This window comes from Natator depressus, chromosome 8 (genome assembly GCF_965152275.1).
Source record: "Natator depressus isolate rNatDep1 chromosome 8, rNatDep2.hap1, whole genome shotgun sequence".
In the NCBI taxonomy this organism is placed as follows: Eukaryota; Metazoa; Chordata; order Testudines; family Cheloniidae; genus Natator; species Natator depressus.
Genome location: NC_134241.1, coordinates 49,845,173 through 49,863,989, shown reverse-complemented (window position 1 = coordinate 49,863,989; position 18,817 = coordinate 49,845,173). Strand labels below are relative to the sequence as shown.

General features: G+C 48.2%; 1 protein-coding gene across 1 annotated transcript in view; it reads right to left on the bottom strand.

Moving 5' to 3' along the window:
- PAPPA2 (pappalysin 2) overlaps nt 1-18,817 on the bottom strand; it is a 168,079-nt gene that overhangs the window by 34,363 nt on the left and 114,899 nt on the right. The window contains exons 17-19 of the mRNA XM_074962019.1: nt 12,967-13,135; nt 10,155-10,287; nt 5,766-5,875 (exon numbers count right to left, since the gene is read on the bottom strand). Of these exons, the coding sequence (XP_074818120.1) occupies nt 5,766-5,875; nt 10,155-10,287; nt 12,967-13,135 (412 nt within the window). The remainder of the gene's footprint in view (nt 1-5,765; nt 5,876-10,154; nt 10,288-12,966; nt 13,136-18,817) is intronic.

Below are 18,817 nucleotides of genomic sequence, written 5' to 3'. Positions count from 1 at the left end.
CTGCCAGCTGAGGAGGTCCGGATGGGGACCTTCCTTCCACTAGTGCTGTTGAGTTTGAAGAGAGCAGAGACTGAGATTTGGCAGCTTTGAAGAAGATGATTAAAGAATAAAAAGGAATTAAACTCTCTAGAGTTACAGAGAGGTGGTGGAGGCCAGGGACGGACAGCTCAATGCACTGGCTTGTCACGCTCAGGTCAACACCTCTAGAGATGTTCGACTGGTTCATCAGTTAGATGGCCACAGATAAGAAGGTCTGGCCTCAGCACTAGTGGATAATTAGCTAAACATGAGCTCCCAGTATGACTTTGTTGCCAAAAGAGCTACTGCAATCCTGGGATGTATAAACAGGGGAATCTCAAGTACTATAGGAATAGAGAGGCAGAAGCTGAGCAATCCCATGGCTGTGAATTGAAATGTCTGGCTGGGTGATCGAGTGGCCCATGGCTTAGCTGAGCTATCAGCCCAGCTGTGTGTGAGGATGTTCCACATAGCTGGGCTGTCCTATTGGCTGGGCTTCCCTCTGCTTGACATAAACATATCTTTGAATAGCAGATGGCAGCCCAAGGGCACGTTAATAATCATTGCACTGAGCAAGCTCTCAGCTCTGTCCCGCAGAGCTTACTCTGCGGCAATGGCCTTCCAATCACCCCTGCCGTTCTCAGCTCTCCCAGGGGCTCAAAGAGCAGCCCCTCTGTTTAACTCATCCCCCCCCATCCCCAACCTCCATAGCTTTTCTCAGTCTCTCACCCATCACCCAACTTTGTTCTCACTGTACCCCCTCCTCAATTCCAACCTCTTCAGTCACCAGGGCAGAATCTATCCCTCGGCCATCACTCTCCATTCAGGGTCGCCAAATTCCAGCCAGGACAGCGGCACAGAGCGCTGGCTGAGGGAGCCGAGCCTGTTCAGTTCCTTTTACCTAACAGCCATGCAGAATGCTTCGGCAGCGTACAAACATTAAGTAACTGATCCTCCCCACAGCCCTGTCAGATGAAGACAGTATTACCCCTCCCCCCATAGTCTAGATGAGGATATTAGGGCAGAGAGATGGAGTGAGCTGCTCAAGGCATGAAGCCAGTCAGTGGTGGAGTCAGAACTGGAACGTGACCCTACTATTTTCACCTGAGTCACTCTAAGTAAATAGGCCCATTGTGGGCCCCCACCCTTTCCTTCTCCACTGGAATGGCAGCTCTTGCTGCGTAGGTGCCTGACCAAGAGCCAATGCCGTGAGAGGAAAGCATGCTCCGAGAGAAGAAATAAATGTCTATCTATCAGCAGGGAGGGAGGAAGGAGCAGAGGCGAAGGAAGCAAATAAAACGATATGTTTCAGTGACAGGTCCTGGCAAAGGGAAGACATTTTCTTAAAATAACCCCTTCCCCTGCTCTCTTCCACCCCCCATTCACGAGAGGCGATGGCGCTGGCGGAAGGAAAGCCAAAAGCCAGCGTCCCGCAGAGCTGAGCGATATGATCCTTCATACCCGAGGCCTCCTTCCAAGACCTAGCTAACGATCCCACATGCCACAGCCCTCCCCCAGCCGGTGATTTGCAGTGAGTCTGATTCAAACTGACGCACGGGAGTATCCACAGGCATGAAGTTCTGGTAACCGTGAGCCTCCTACGAGCTCCCAGGAGGGGAGAAAGGTGGCTGGAGGAGAACACTGGCTCCCAATAATATTACTTGCTTCTCTTCCACCCCCTCTGACGCGTTTCATTTTTATTTTAAGAAATATTACCCCTGGCGGAGCCGCTTTAGGATGTTATAATCCCAAGTATTTGAGCCTTTCTGCTGGAAAGCGCATGAGGGGAGGGAAGAAGAGAGGGCAGTTGGGGGGATGGCGAAGCTCCACACTTCACCACCATTAGGCATTGGAAACAATCTGCAATGAGTCCCTGGAGCTGTCAACAGGTGAGAGAGCCCTGAGACGCCTGGTGGAAGTTTAGTCTGAGCTGCTGGTGAGTCTGCCAGACACGAGTGTTGCTTTGGCTTTGTGTGTGGCTTCAGCTCCTGTATCTATGTTGTTTCGTGTATTTGCCAAAGACAGCGGCCCATGGGGGGAGACTTTCCAAAAGCACCTAAGGGATTTAGAAGCACAAGTCCCACTGAAGAATCAGTGGGATTTGTGCTCCTAAATCTCCTCCTGGATTTCTGCAGCACTTTCCATCCCCCGAGAGTCCAAAGCGGTCGATGGACACTTTCTCATCTGTGTCTTTGTACTGCATATTATATTACATACAGAAACCGTTACAAGAACATTAAAGTTGCAAGCTCAAGCACTCGCCAGTTAGGAAATGCCTGAATTAAGGTTGCCTGTGCAATCCTGATTTGGCCCCCTTGTGCATATGTTGTATGACAAAGCATTCAATGACATGCCTCATGCAGTGCGCAGGATGGACAGCACTCACTGAAGGAGCAGCTAGCCAATATTTGGTTTTCTCCTCTTTGAACAAAGGGTGGCCCCCAGGCCTTATTTACTGCATGCTACCCAAACGCTGCTCTGAAGACAGAATTATTAGTTTCCTCATGGGCTTTTCTTCTGGTACTCATCATTGTAGCTCAAGGGGCAGAGGTCTTTGTGGTGGATCTAAAGGTTCCTGCTGATGACCCATGTGGTGTCAATGTGATTCTACTTGATGGGATTTCTGTTTTTCCAGTTTGTACAGCAGGAGATACTGGGATGAGGCACCAACGGGAAGAGAGAGACTAGACTGATAGCAGCCGTAAGTTATTGCCCTCTTTGTGAACCAGCCACTGGACTCTAGAGGGACACACTTTGGCAACGGGTTTCACAGCTATTTGGTGACAGCAGGGGAATGCTGAGACTCTGGATTCTTGGGTTCCAGTCCAGGTTCTAGAGGGGAGTATGCTCTAGTGGGCCTGCTCCCCTCAAGACTGACCCCTTCTGTCAATGTACCCTCTAGCCCAGGGGTGGGCAAACTTTTTGGCCCGAGGGCCACATCTGGGTAGGGAAATTGCACGCAGGGCCATGAATGTAGGGCTGGGGCAGGGGGTGTGGTGTGCAGGAGAGAGTGTGGGAGGGGGTGTGGGGTGCAGGAAAGGGCTTAGGGCAAGGTGTTGGGGCAGAGGAAGGGTGCGGAGTGTATGAGGGGGCTCAGGGAAGGGGGTTGAGTGCAGGCCGGGTGTGGCGGGGGCTCAGGGCAGGGAGTTGGGGTGCAGGAGGGGTTCGGGGTGCGGGCTCCGGCCCAGCGCCGCTTACCTGGAGTGGCTCTGGGGTGGCAGCGGCACGCACCGGGGCCAGGGCAAGCTCCCTGCCTGCCTGCCCTGGCCCCGCGCCGCTCCCAGAAGCGGCCGGCACCACGTCCCTGAGGCCCCTGGGGTGGCAGAGGGCTTTGCATGTTGCCCTCACCTGTGGGAACCGCCCACGAAGCTCCCATTGGCTGCGGTTCCCTGTTCCCAGCCAATGGGAGCTGCGGGGGGCAGTGTCTGCAGGCGAGGGCAGCGCACAGAGCCCTCTGCCTCCCCTCCCCCAGGGATGTGGTGCTGGCCTCTTCTGGGAGCGGCATGGGAATCCCGTGGGCCAGATCCAAAACCCTGACGGGCCGGATCCGGCCCACGGGCCGTAGTTTGCACACCCCTGTTCTAGCCTGTCCCTGTACCAGTCCTGTCTCTCCTCCTCCACCCCAGCAGCTCTTCACCCCCGTCAGTCCCAGTCACCCCACCAGCTCCCCACCCAGCCAGTCCCAGGTCCTCATCTGATCTCAGTCTTACCCTGAGCCCCTCTGTCTCACACTCCCCTATGCTTCCCTGTTCCAGTTCCTCTGTTGCCCTGGATTTAAAGGGTGTGTATACTCCAAAATGTAATCAAGTTAATTGCAACCATAGTATGTGCATTCAGCCACCCTAAATTAATAAAATAGACCACCACATAGTTAAGGGTTAATTTAAAAACAGGCTTTCAAAAGCAAGGTCTTATCTAGCTGGCAGTTTCTGCTAATCAAAATAAAAAACAAACAAATAATGAAAAAACCTTAAGTCTAAATGCCTCTAATATTAAAAAATTTAATATTAAAAGTTAATAAAAATTTTGAAAAATAATAATACAGTAGGGGTCATTATAACCTATGTGTTTTATAAAAGTTAATTATAAAAAATTAGCTAATAAAGTATACTTTGGCGCAGTCCTCAGATGACACCTTGAGGGATGTTTTTCCTGACACCCTTTCTCTCCGGTGGGTGAGCAACTGGCCACTGCGAACCTGCTGTTAATTACTCAATACCGTTCCAGATGTTAGGTAAATATCTGGAATGTTCTAAACCTATTGCTTATGTTTGTGTGTGCTTAAATCAAATAAACCTCAGTTTTAGATAGAGCACGCTTACTTGCATTACTCCTTGATCAGACAGAATTGCTGAGTTCCTATTGATTTATTCCTTACACTACCTAAAGTAAAATAGCTAAGTTGCCCCTGTTGGGGGTTCTGAAAACCCGGGTAACACCCCCTCCCATGCTTCTTATTCCAGTCTACTCCTTCCAGCACACCACTCCATTCTCAGACCCCAGCTCTTGTCCTCCCGCTGCATTTCAGTCAGGCAGTTTCCACCTCCTCCAGGCTGCCTGGGTGCCAGGCAGAGGGTCATTGAGAGCGTAGGAGAAACAAGTTCTGTTGACATAGTTCCAGTGCCTGGCCCCACTCTAGCTAGAAGCAGCAGGGAGCAGCAATTGCAGGAAAAGTCCTGCTCAGCCCCTGCATCCCTGAGCTGGAGCATTCCCAGTGCAGACAGAAGCTTTGGAGAATTTAGCTGCCAAAGTCTAACAAGTCTCTACAGACCATGTGTGAACGGAGTCTTTTCAAGGGCTTATAATTTGGCCAGATGTGGGTGGATTTTCACACAGATGGCGCAAGGCCAAGCTCTGACACAAAGGCCACCCCCTGCCAAACGTCAAGTGTCTGCTCCAAAGCATGGGGGTGCTAGAGCTCCTCCAGGAATAATTTTTTTTAACTTGGGCAAAACAATATATTTTTCCCTAATCTGGTTTTTGGAAGTGGCTGAGCCATTTGTGCTGAAATGTTCCAAAACCATTTGACACCCAGCCCGGAAAATGTCACCCTTAATGGTTAAAAGTTGACAAAGGTATAAACAACTGAAAACAAGGTTTTATAATGGGATGTGTTGTGGGAAGTTAACGATAGGCAGCACTACCAGACCTCCCTTTAATACATTATGGCCATTCCATAACAGATGTCTAAAGGGAAGCACTTAATTCCATATTCAGGCCTGTAAATAGGTGGCTTGATTGTCAGAGGCACTAAGGCCCTGACATCTCCCAGAGAATGGCAGGGTTGGCCTGCAGAAGTCCAGTGCCTTTAAATCCAGCTCTGTGGTTGTGTCCGATTGCCTGGGTGTTTTAAGGTAGAACTGCTCTTTAGGCAGAGATGGCTGCTCATTCCATGTTCGCAGCTTGTAGCAGGAGGGGCTTCTCCAACTTGCTCACTGTTCTCTGAACACTCCCCTCCCTAGAACGTTTGTGTCTCTCCCAAGCTCCCTCCTTCTCCCAATCTCTCTCTTCCTTCTTCCCACAGGCCTGCCATTCTTTACTCTAACACCATGGGAGGTGCGGGGGTGGGAGGAACCATGTAGGCAATCAGTAAATAAGCTAAGCCTCACCTTCAATCCCCAGAATTTGCTGAAAGCTGCTCTGGGAGCCAGCTACAATGGAATCAAAATGATACCTTCACATCTCAGGAATCATTCTGTCTCAGTGTACCTTAATCAGAGAGACAACACCCCCCCCACCCCCTTTACCTGGACTCTGGTAGGTTCCAGACGGTGGTCCATAGTGTCAGCAGTCATGTTTTCGGGGAGCATCACTGCGTCACTGGGAGGGATTATACAGGATGGTATGCACACTGCACCTGGGACAGAAGAGACACAGGATTGGAGACTCACCAATAGATCATTACATTTATGGGCTACACACTCTGTAGCGCTTTCTTTGGTAACAAGGGACTTATGTTATAGGGGGAAAGGGGTTTCACCAGTGCTAAGAACTAGGCACTACAGTGTGATAGAGGCAGACCCAGGAGAGACCTTCTATTTGCCAGTTCTGGGGATTGGGCTAGAATTCCCTTCCAAAATCCCAGCCAATCATGGGAGAATCTTGGGGTTCACACAGCTATGCTGCCCACCTCAGAACTGAACTGAAAAGTCAGAGGACACAAAGTCAAATGTTTGCAGAAGGAAGCACCTAGAAAGTGGTGAAGTGACTCTTGTGCACTGGTGACTCTATATTGTCTTGCAAGCTCGGCTGGCAGGACATGGGACAGACCCATAAAAATAGGACTGTCCTGTATATCTAGCAATGATCCTACTGTGGTTCCTACACTATCTTCAACAAGCCAAACCATGGTCCTAACAATGTTAGAGGCAAAATTTCCATTGACTTCAGTGGAATTGGGATTTAGCCCTAAGGGAATAAAATATATTGGTTATGCAAATGACTATAGAACCTGTAACATTTGGACTTTCTGAAAAACATCCCCACAAATCAGACTTTGCAGTGCAGATCTTTGCTTGAAAATTCTGGAACGAGAGACCTGTCCATAGTTTATGTCTTCCAGCCTCCTGGGTACTGCAGGAAGGACAGCGGAGCACAGAACAGCACTGTGTTCTACACAATCAACGGGGTATTAAATGATGGAATGCAAGCTGGCCACAACTACTGACTTCTTGTCCTATGGCAGTACAATAAGGCCTGGCTCCTAAGAGCTGAAGGCTAAAAGATTGATTATCTTGAGGCTAAAAGGTTAATTAGAATGGAAAAAAATCTCAGCCTAATATAAATCACTAGCATGGAGGCAGCTACACAGGTAAAAAGGTACAAACATTACTCCTGGGGGAATTCTGCGCCACTGCGCAATGCAGAATTTGCACAGAATTAATGTTCTCTACAGAATTTCCTCCCCCCCCCCAACAGAATTGGCTCTGCAGAGGGGTTGGCCGCCACTAGGGACCTCTGGACCTGGCAGAGCCCAACTCCCCAGCTTGCAAATAGAAGACACTGCCAGGGGGAGGAGGATGGAGCTGGAGAACCCCCGGCAGCTGCAGTTCCCTGCACACCCTGAAGGAAGAAGGCAGTGTGCAGGAAACTCCATACAAACCTAGGACCCAGCATCAGGCTGTTTCTTCCTCTGGATCCCCGGGCTCTGGAGGAGTAAAGGGTGCAGGTGTCTGGGAAAAGGGGGTGCCCCATGGCTGGGCTCTGGGGGGGAGGAGTGTGGGTGTCTGGCCTCCCCAGCTGGGCTCTGGTGGGGAGGGAGCGGAGAAACAGAAACTGGGTTCTCATAGGGGTTTCTTTAACTCTCTGTTCCTGGGGGGAAATTTTTGGTTTTTTTGGGTTTGTATTGTTACGGACATTGTTTCTGTCAGGTATAATTGAAACTGGCATGGATTATATAGTGTTATTTTGACAAATAAAATATACAGAATTTTGCAGAATTTTAAAATGTTGTGTACAGAATTTTAAAAAGATTTTGGCACAGAATTCCACCAGGAGAAAGACAGAAGATGAACTATCCTTTGAAGGCACTGAATTGTACATGGGACAATGCCACAGGGATCTTTACTGTGATGCTTTAGGGTTAATGAAGCAGCTTTCATTGTACGAATGTTATGACCAATGTGAATTTACATAATGCCACGGATAGAGGCGATTTACTCTTCCATATACCGGGGCATTCCAAACCAGGGGAGCTGGTCTGAGTGTTGTTTCTGAAGGCTGGAGGCAGTATTTGTTTATTGCGGGGGAGGAGGATATTAGTGTTATTAAGTTTATTTTGCTGCGATTGCTTTGGGTCTCATTTGTATTGTTGTTATATCAACTAAAACCAACTATTATTATTGTGACAATAATGCCTAAAGGCCCCAGCTGAGGTCGGGGCCCCATCGTACTGAGCATTGTACAAACACATCATAAGAAGCCATCCTTGGGCCAGAGAGCTTACAATCTAAACATACAAGACAGAGAAAGGGTGGGAGGAGAAACTGAGGCACAGAAAGGTGCAGTCATTTGCGTAAGGTCGCACAGCGAGTCAGCGGCAGAGATGGGACTAGAACCCAGGTATTCTGAGCATCAGTTAACGTGTTTTCCATTAGACGGCACTGCCTCTCTAACATGTTTTGATAAGTTCAGGCAATATCTTGGTGTGTTTGCACTGTTGGGGCTAGATCCACAGACTTAGGCTCAGCCTTGCAGTGCCTGCCGTTTAGGCCACCTGCCACCCGGCGGAATTCACTGCCCTGAGTTAGGTGCCCACGCTCCCTATGCAATGCACGGGGAGAGTTTGGCACCTAAGACACGGGTCTTCAAAAGCCAAGCTGAGCAGGGAGCCACGTAAGACAGCTATTAGGACGTGGTGAGGCGAGGGGTGCGGCCTAAGAACCGCTCTGCAGAGGGAGTTAGGGGATTATCTCTTGGCTGGAGGCAGGCACCTGTCTCCACTTCTGATTCAGAGCTGTGAACCTACTCCTGCAGGTAGGTATCTAAGCCAGGCCAGCCCAGTCTCACAAAAAAACACTGGTGGTGGCAATTGCCTTATGTGCTATAGTGCAGTGGTTGGAGCACTCACTCAGGCTGTGGGAGAGCTGGGATCAAATCCCCGCCCTCTGTTGGATGTGGAGCAGGGACTTGAACCCAGGTCTGCACTTTCCATGTGAGTGCCCTACCACAGGGCTACAGCATATTCTGGTGTGGTCCTCCCTCTCTTCTGCAGGAACTGTTCCACTTGGTAGGGAATACTTTCAGCAGTCATCGGGTCAGAGAGAGTGGGAACAACTCGGCAGCCCAGCAGTTCGGGCAGGCACTGTAGAGACCGAGTTCCAATCCCTGCTCCGATAACTATTTAAAACACTTCACACAAAGCGGTACAGCTTCAACCAAAGAGACTTACCCCAGCGTACCCGACACCCCAGTGGGTAGGGCACTCGCCTGGGAGGTTCCAGGCAGACTGAGGATTTGAACGCAGGCTGCAGGTTCACAACTGCTGCCATGTTTTGTGGGGGGCTTGATTTGGCAGGTATGCTGAGAGGCTGCCTGTGAGCACATCAACAGGATTGGCCCCACAGGTGAAGCAGAGGGGGGAATGCCTACTTTGAAAATCCCACCGGGGCCCACCAGCTCAGCTGCATCACAATATAGATGACTGTGTGCATACTCACTGGCAGAAATGTAGGCACCTAGGGTACTTCCCTGGTGGGAACTTAGGTGTCTAAAGGGTTAGGTGGCAGCTGAGCAGGGTTTAGGAGGATCTAACTTTTGAATGTAGGAGCCTGCAGTGGCAGTTTGATGCCTAAATTTCTTTGTGGATCTAGCCCTTGATCTTTTTATTTCTTAAAATTTAATAAAGAACTTAAAAAAAATCAAATTACAGCTGTGCAAAATGTTCCGAATGGAGCCTGCAGCCATGGGAAAATGCCCGGGTTTCATCACCCGCCCCAAACTCATACCAGGCTTGTCAGAAGTTTTGCAAAACTTAATTGGCCTTTTTCACCAGCCTGGGCCCAGTTTTGATCAAACTGGGTGATTTATGGTTTTGCACTGAAAACTATGTGGGTTTTGCATTAACACTCCATTTAGACACAAAGCCAAGTCCGATGTGGCAGCTATGATTGAGTGTTGCTTTAAAGCGGGAAGGATATAAACCCAAGTGGATTTAGACCAAAGAAACAGTTTGCATGGACCCGTGAAGAGTAAAATTGCCCAGTTTCACATGCCAGGTAACTCAGGTCATCCCTCTAGGAATTACCATCACCACCACAACCACCCACAGTAAAAACAACTGCAAAGGGTGTAAGAATACTGCAAATGGCTGTGGTTTGCCTCGCTGACATATTCCTTCGCCTCATGAAACTACACATCCTTAACCCAAAGCCAGCATTAGGATTAAAGCTCTACTGCTAACATGGCCAGATGTTATGTACATCCATAAACTGCCCAACTGGCTTAATGTGCAGACAGAAGGCTAAAAACAAAATGGAACTTTGTCAGAAATTTAAATGTTACTGGAGCAGCAAAGGAGTCAGTGTGACCTTTCACTTAGTCCTCTGAGACCACAGTAGACCCAGTTGACTCAACAAACAGCCTGTTCCAAGAGAAGCGGGTTTGGATCAGAAATCAACATCCTTTTTTGCCCTTACCAATGCCATAGCCTTCTTCACACTTGTACTCCACTAAATTCAGCTCTGGAGGTGGAGGACAATTGCCTTGCAGGTTCTCACACAATTTAAACTCCTCTGTCCATAAGCCTTCTTTAGTACAAAGGATAGGAACCTAGAAAAGCAAAGAGAGGAATCCACATTACTGCACTGTACAGCTAGTACAAGAGGCTCTGCAATGGCTTTTGTGTCTATTCCCCTTGTCCTAGCCACACGTAGTCATACCAGAAAGAATAACCTGCCTCCCACTGGAGCCCATTTAAATCATGTTATCCTTTTCCCCACTAACATCAATTTCACAAAATGAAGTTTAGGAGGACCCTTCTCCCACTGAAATCAAAGGCAAAATTCTCCATCGACTACAGTGAGAGCAGGATGCAGCCTTTTATAAGTTATGCCAAAATGGGGGAATCCAATCTATGATGGCCAGTACCAAATGCTTATGAAGCAAACTGTTCCACATTGCAATTTGATCCCATCACAGGAAATTCACCACATGTATTTCGATGAGACACTTGCAACAGTCCTTCTGCAAATTGCCCCAGCAGCAATTAACCTTTCATTTAAAAACAAGCAGAATTGTTGACAGTACAAATTATTTTCTTCCATGAGTATTACAAGAGTGCGTGACAGTCGCTGGGTGGGCTGGCCCTTTTGGGAGAGTGAGCTTAGTTCCACTTGGGACCCATTAGCTGCCTCCCAGGTGCTGGGTTTTATTGGTCCTCACAGTAACGCAGCCAGAGGTTATGGGCCTATTGCAGGAGTGGGTGGGTGAGATTGTGTGACCTGTGATGTGCAAGAGGTCAGTCTAGAGGATCACGATGGTCCCTTCGGTTCTTAAAGTCTACAAGAGCCCAGGAAAACCATTGCATCACAAAGGCATTGACAACAGACCTGAGATTTCCTACAACTGGGATGGGAGAGAAAGGAATCCCAGGCCAGGTGCTTACAATCTAACCCAAATATACCAAAATGAACAGATCTGCAGAGCAGCTGCCAATGCTACATCTGCATTCTGCTGTCACAAAGTTGGCTGGCCCTCCAAGGGGAGCTGGCCTCAGTGCCACCTGAGCCGAGTAATTCATCTCCCAGGGATGGCTTTGAGGCCAGGGATCAGGTGATAGCAGGTTACCTGGCCCACAGATCAAGGGTCAGTAAGCAGCTCAGTACTTCTGTTCCTTCATGAGCATTCGAGCGAGTAAATTTTCATTTGCAAGAACATGGGCAGAGAGCATTGCAAATACCAGTGCAAAGAAACATTCATGGGGCTCTGCCATGGAAATGCACTCACACCCATTCTGAAAGGCTCTCCATTAGTTGGATGCCAGATTCAGACAAACAATTCTGAATGTCCACAGACAACGTTGGCTCCTCTTGTTTATTGAGGGCTTGTCTACACAGCGAGTTAGCACATGGCAAGCTAGAGTGTGGATCTACAATGCACTAGCTTGCCGCACACTGCCTCGCCGTGTGGACCCTGCTACAGTGCACAAAAAGTTCTATACAGTGCTCTGAAGTGTAGACCAACGTCTAGGTCACCCAATTAAGGGACACACCAGTGCCACGTGAGTTAGGGAGACAGTCTTTGGGCAACAACAACAGCTAAGAAATGCTCACCATGACCAGTGTGCATATAAATATAGGAGAAAAATTCTTTGCAAAATTATTTGTTGAACAACTGTAAATGACAAACTAACCTTTAAAATAAATTACAATGGCTTTGCAGATATTTTGTGAACAGAAGACAGGCCTACATTTGTTAAATACCTGTTGGGTTGAATTATTTTATCCTGAATAATTCAAGCAGCTTGCAGGTCTTGCTGCCCAGGGCTGGGTAATGCATGGGGCTCAGTTTGGAACGGAACAAAATTAGGACACAAACTTGTCTCCCACTCTCCTACAACAGGAGCCAAGGTGCCCATTTTAGCATTCTTAACTCTCATCTGGCCCCTATGGTTTATGTGCATGCGTGCGCATGCCCACAACACTTCAACAAAATAAAGCAGCGTAGCAAGACAACTGAGGTGTGGATCCTATAGCTATTGTGCTAAACAGCTGGATAAGTCATGAAATATTGCTCACTTTCAGCTTTGCTGTTGGTTTGTATATTAGTTCATGTCTCCCTTTTACAGGAGATGGATTGGGTCAGTTGCAGAGCATTGTGGTAGATGCTGGTTTCTGATGCAGGCACCAGCATCTGTCCCAGGTAGGCCAGGAAATCCAGGCCAGTTTCTGCTCTAAATCCTAGGAGTTGTCTTGATGTCCATTCAAGCCAAACACAGAAATCCAAACTTCATTTCAGCAAAGCCCTTAAGCATGTGCTTAATTTTAAGCACATGCTTAAGTCCCCTTCAAACTTCAGTACTTTGCTGAATCAGGGCCTGTTTCAAGTTCTCCTTTACTTTGGCCCCAGTTGTTCACTAAACACACATACTTAACTTTAACACATGAGAGTTGCACATGGCTAAGTGTTCACATGATTAAGGCCCTCGTTTCTACTGAACTGACAGAGAGAAAAATTCCTCTATTCACCTGCAAGACTCCAGTGTAAATGTCTCTGGGAGGCTCCCAAGGAAATCCCATCCTAGATGCTGATTGCAGCAAGTACACCATGGATTTGCAGTTCAGCAAATAAATTCAGAACCAGGGCACGGAATATCCTTTGCAATGCATCTCATTAGCTAGCCACGCTGCTTTCAGGCCAGCTCAAAGCCATACCCAAACAAGGTCACCAGGGTGTCCTCCAGCAAGCTTCCTGTGCTCTTGCATTCCCCGTTAAAGAAGTCATTCTTACCCTTTTGCTCTGCGGGTTGCAGCGGAGCACACATTGGGTGTCCAGCTCAAAGCCATGGGTACAGTTGTACATCCCCTCAAAGACAGGAGGGGGCGGCTCGCACAGCACTGGGACGCAGCTGCCTTCCTCCCAGACTCCACTTTCCAGGCAGTGGATCTTCAATAACTTTCTGGGGAACACAAGCACAAGACAGTTACTGTACCACACACCCAAAGGGCAATCCCAAAGCCGCAAATGCTCACCTACGAAAGAGGGCGCTGTTGGTTCTGTGGCTTCAGCTTACGCCTTTTCCCCTGGACTAAAGGAAGTTCACATTAAGCTCCTGGCTGGAACTGTGTTCAAGCCCACAACACCCGCTGATCAACTGCGGTGGGAGCCAGGAGAAGGGAAAGGGAGGGGAGTGGAGAAGAGAGCAACAATACCCCCTGCAAGCAAATCTGAGTGGATGTTTGGCAGCTTGTGTTATTAGGATTGCAAATAATAATCAATACTGAACAACACATAGTTCTGCAAATAGAGTTGCCTTCGTCTGAGCATAGTATCAGAGAAACGACATTAAGGCCTCCATTCAGCAAAGCACTGAAACCTCTGCTTGAGCCCCAGGGTTTAAGCATGTGCTGAAAGTTAAGCACATGCTTAGGTGATTTGCTGGATCAGGCTCTGACTCATTTAGGCCCCACTTCCACAACACACTTAATCACATGCTTAAATCCATCCCTGTTCAGCAAAACTCTTACCTTTCAGCATGTGCTGAACTCTCCTTGATTTCAGCATGAGTTTGCTGTGCTGCTTAATCAGGGCCTTAATTATCCAGGCCTTTCCCTATGTAGCACTGCTTCCTACAGCACATTTCCTAGTGCTTTGCCCAGTACAGGTTTAAATGTCCAAAGTCGTGGTGCTTCCTTCACTTAAATTGGGAGATTACGTCAATCTAACAGATCTCACTATCAGGAAACTTTTCCCTCTCTAGCTGAAATTTTCCATTCCTCAGTTTCATCCCCTGGCCCCCTCCCAGCTATTTCCCCTTGTGCCACCCTAATAATTCTTCTCCATCCATGCTTCTCAAACCCTTCTGATACGTGCACTCCATCTCTGTGCCCTATCCCGTAGCCAAGCGATATATACTTGGCTCATTCAAATGTACCTCATCAGTAAATCCCTCTGGCCTCTTTATCATTTTTGTGGCTCTCCTCTGTACTCCGTCCAATTTGTAAATATCTTTCTGGTATAGGAATTGCCATACCAGAACTGACCCATATCTGCTTGTATTGCTAAAACAATATAACATTTAAATCCTTGCCAAAAAAATAATGAAAAAGAAAAATGTACAAAACAACAGTCCATTTACTCAAGTATTCCATTGCTGGCAACCATCTACATACCACATACTTCAGAGGAAGGCATAAAAACCCCACGATGCACTGGGACAACTGAGCAGTACTCATATAATGGGGGAGAAAAGTCTTTGTGACTCCAGCCACGAATGAGTTTACACCCCTTGATGCATTAGGACTGGTAGCTCTGGTGAGTTTTACCCTAGCTAATATAATTGCAGACAGGATCCTTATTAAATTCAATGTTTACTTATTCTTGGCTGACCTTGCTCTAGAATCTTTTGACCGCTCGTAAGTCTCCCAGATTTTTTACTGTTGGACTTTTCTACAAGTTTAATGATGATTTTCATTGTCCAGGACTGATCCCTCACTTTTTCCTTCTCCGCCCCTCACCTCCAGCAGACACAGTCCTAGGAGACAGCAGCTAAAAGTTTCTAGGACACAACAGGTAGCCAGTCAGCCAGTTTTAATTTCCTTGCACATCTTTGAGTGTGATTATCGGATCTGAAAAGCAGGGGAGCCATTGAGCGCTGCAGAAATAGGGGCAGGAGACAAAAGGTTGAATCAGCACCTTACAGTCCAGCTCAAATAAGGGGCAGCGCATAGCTGCTTTCCATCAGTTGTGGGGCAGGGACTGAATTGTGTCTCTGAGGCCTTGTCTACACTAGGAAGTTTTACTGGCAAAACTCTTGCCACTGACATACCTATTTCAGCAGGGTGCATTCCTATTTGGCTGCCCTCACCAGCGCAGTGTGTCCTCATGGCATCAGGTTGCACTGGCAAAAGGTGATGCTAGGTTTTATATCAGCAAAAGAGCTAGAGGAGAGTCAGTATGGCCATTCTGCATGCCTCTTGCATAATGCTTCATGTAGCATGACCTTACAGCTACAATTTAGCCCTGTGTTTCTACGATAGCATTTCAGCAGGTGGCAGTGTCTCGTGGGGGAGCTAAAAGTGGGTTAGACTATAAATAAATCCTGTGAGATAAGGCTATGAGGGGGCTTCGTAAACCGGGCCTCAATCATTCAGCAATGTCCTTTAAACAAGAAGCATCCCTTTGGGCTTGGATAGCGACGTGCAAACACTCACTAGACAAACACCTGGGAATAACTGATTCAGCCACTATATGTCACTGTTGCTCTTCAAAAATGCATCCAAGGGCCTTTCAGCAGAAGCAAGGTAACTCCATAAGGAGACAGCCGGCGGTCTTGTCAATATGGTGAGTTACTGCTCAGCAACCCAAGGTGTGACTCTGCAGTGCTGCAGAGTCACACGCTGGCTTATGGTGCAGTAATTCACCACATAGACAAGCCCTTAGTATCAAAAGGGCTGGGAGCCTGCGACATGCCTAAGGAATGTGGGATTTGCACAGGTGCCCTGTGTGGTGAGTGAGATCCTTACTCGTCACTCGCCTTTTCGCTTTGATGTGGTGCTGGAATTAACACACTGGGGCTTCCAGCTGCCTGCCAGTCTGCCCAAGCCACACAGGGGAAACTCACCCTTTGTCAGACGAAACCAGGAGAGGGAATGGAGCTGGTTGCAAACACTGCAGCTCTCTGCCCGCTGGATATGAACTCCATCCACCACAGATTACTAAAGCAGGGGCTTATCAGGAGCATGCCAACTTTCCTCATAAGCAGTGGAATATTCCAGAGATAGGAAAGAGTTTGGCACCGGATGCACCCCACCCCACCACACCCGCTGTCCAATGTGAAAACGGCACATCCTGTGAATCCTAAACAATCACTCATATTTTCAGGGACCTGTCCAAGGCAAATTTCTCATTTCAGGCTACTTCCCAATAGGGTTGACCTTCCCTGACAGATAGAAGGCGGCAGCTATCCCAGTGCTGATATTGCTGACACTGCTGACCCATGAACGCTAAGCAGCCTCTTTCCAGAGAGGTGCTGAGAGGGTGGGGGGAAAGACTTTTAAAACCTGTAGCCCTAAACTTCGCTGTGCAAGAAAAACACCTTGACTCCTTCTGATCTCAGAGAGTGACATTTACTTAGGATTAGCGGGGGAACTAAGAGCCCAAGGAAAATAAAATCAAAAATCAAGTGTTTCAAGCAGATGTTTAATGGGCAGAAGGTGAAGGCCGCAGGGAAGATTTATGAGGCCTGCAGGAGCTGCGTTTGATGTGAAAGGCATGAATGTCGGTCTCTAAAGCTCCACGAACCATGCAGCGGGGAGCTTGGCTAGTGCTCAGATGTGTATTAGAGTGGCCAGGACTTGGAGCAGAGGATCCACTGCACCGAGGCCAAGAGGGACTGCTGTAAATCAGCTGAAAGCTCACATTATCTGCCAATGGCAGGAGATTTGAGGATTCCAAGTCTAGAAGGAGAGAGGGGGGTTGCTTATTGGTAAACTAAAAGACAGAAAAGCTGGGTCACTGGATTTCTGCCTCTTTCCCCTTGTAATGGTAGAGGGACCAAAAAAACCCCCACAACCACCCAGCCCCAAGCTAATGGGGTGTAAATCTTTATTGGTGCTATTAGAGATGTAAATACATGGGAGTCTGTTTGTCAGCCTATATTTTCTTTCCCCTGCTTTATGGCAGGACATTTGTATTTTATCTGGGATGGTGAATCTATGGCTTAAGAGCTAAAGCCCATGCTCATACCCAGCTAATGTAAGATGGCCCTGTGCCCTGGTGTACTCGGATGGCTCCTGGACTAGTCTGTCCTTGTTTGCCCAATGTGGCCTTTCTGAAGTGCTTCCAGCCTCTATCCTGCTAACTTTCCATTTCATTTTCCCCACATCCACCTTTCTTCCCCTTTCATGGTCTACTTCAGTGCCCTGTAGTATTTGGACAACGCAGGGAGCTGGAGACATCAGATGTCCCACTTGAAGGGGTGCAGTTCATCTTTTCCTAGGCCATCTCAGGGCTGCGTTGAATTTAGTCAAGGGGTGAGATGCAAATCATTCTTTGGCCGGTGTCTCAAACGCTCACCCACTCATCTGCAGCTCAGCTGCTCTAGCATCTTATATCTACCCTACTGGAGAGCGAGGGGACGGCTCCAGTGTCAGCCCCTGTGGTGGATGGAAGCAACAGAGACTGGAGACAGGCAGGGGCTGAAAGGAATGTAGGCTGAGGCTGTCTAAGGCACCTAGAGGATTTGGAAGTTTGGTTTCCATTAGTTTTATTCCCTTAGGAAGCTTTGCAAATCCCATCCCGAGTGAATACACCTTCCTTCACGCTGTCCTTGAAATCAGCCAGTGGAATGAATTCTTGTGCAGCAGAGGATTCACTGATCACAGAAATCACACAGGGTTCTGGCCCTTCCATTCCAAAACACACAGGCCATTTAAGTACCAACGTCGTTGAGGGGCCTGGCTGGCCCACAGAAACCATTTTCAAGGGTGACCCAACCAAATTATGAGGATTCCCAAGCGGGCCTCATCCAGATGGGACATAATGAGACCCTTCTCCCCCATCCAACCATCACAATCTCAAGAGATTGTATCCCCAGCCCGGCCCCTTCTGATTATTGCAGTCTTCAATTCAGTGCCCTCCAAGGAACCCCTTCTCCTCCCCTTCCCGCCTCTTCTGAAAAAGGCCTTCTCCACATGAAGGCCATTTCCTACAAATTTCCCCTCTGTTGCTAACGCTGGTATGGCTAAACCACTGTCAGCACAAGTGTGAGCACTAGTGATGGCTCCCACAGCCACTGCTGTTTGTAACCCCTTGTCTGTCAGACTCGTCAGAGGGCACAGTGGTGGAGGCCTGTCTATGCGAGAGCTCCCCATGTGACTAACTGCTGGCCAGTGGCACCAGTGTTGCCGACAGCTGGAAATCGTTAGGTTTCCCCGAGTGCAGATGCAGACAAAAGCTCAAGATGCTTCTAACCTCCCCTCTCACAATCCTCAGTCACACCATTCCAGTGTCCCTTGCAACCAAATGGTAGCAATCTCTGCACAGACCTTTAACTGTACACTCACAATCTCCTAAGGGTTTTCTTGTCATTAAACATCTCAAAAGAAGTGTCTATCTACTTGGAGCAACTCTTGAACAGCCTTTTCTATCAGACAAAGAATTTCCTTGTACATCCCGCCCCTCCACCAAGGGAATGGGAAAGGTCTTTAAGGTCATTGGGGCTCTCAACTCTTCCTTATTAGAGCAGAAGCCTACAAAAGTTGGGAAGTTCAGAATGAGCATTGACAGCTCAGCCTAGATTCCCCATGTGCTGTATGTAGCAATCCAATCATTGTTACCTAATTGCATTCCACCTTTATGTAATCAGCCATGGCAGTGTTTGTTAGGGAATTAGAGGGCATCTAATCAGGAGATGAGGAGGCAGAATTTGTGTACATATTTCAAAACAAATCTTTGTGTAATTGCTTTCCCACTGGTAAAAATCAATTAAAACCAAACAAAGCAGAGGGAATTCTGGCCCAGCTGGAATGAAAGCCCCAGAATGTTCAATTTGAGGGAATGACTACGCAGTGACAATCAGGTGAATGGCACTGGGGCTGGGGGGGAGGGGAGGGGTGGGGAGAAGGAAGCAGCATCCCAC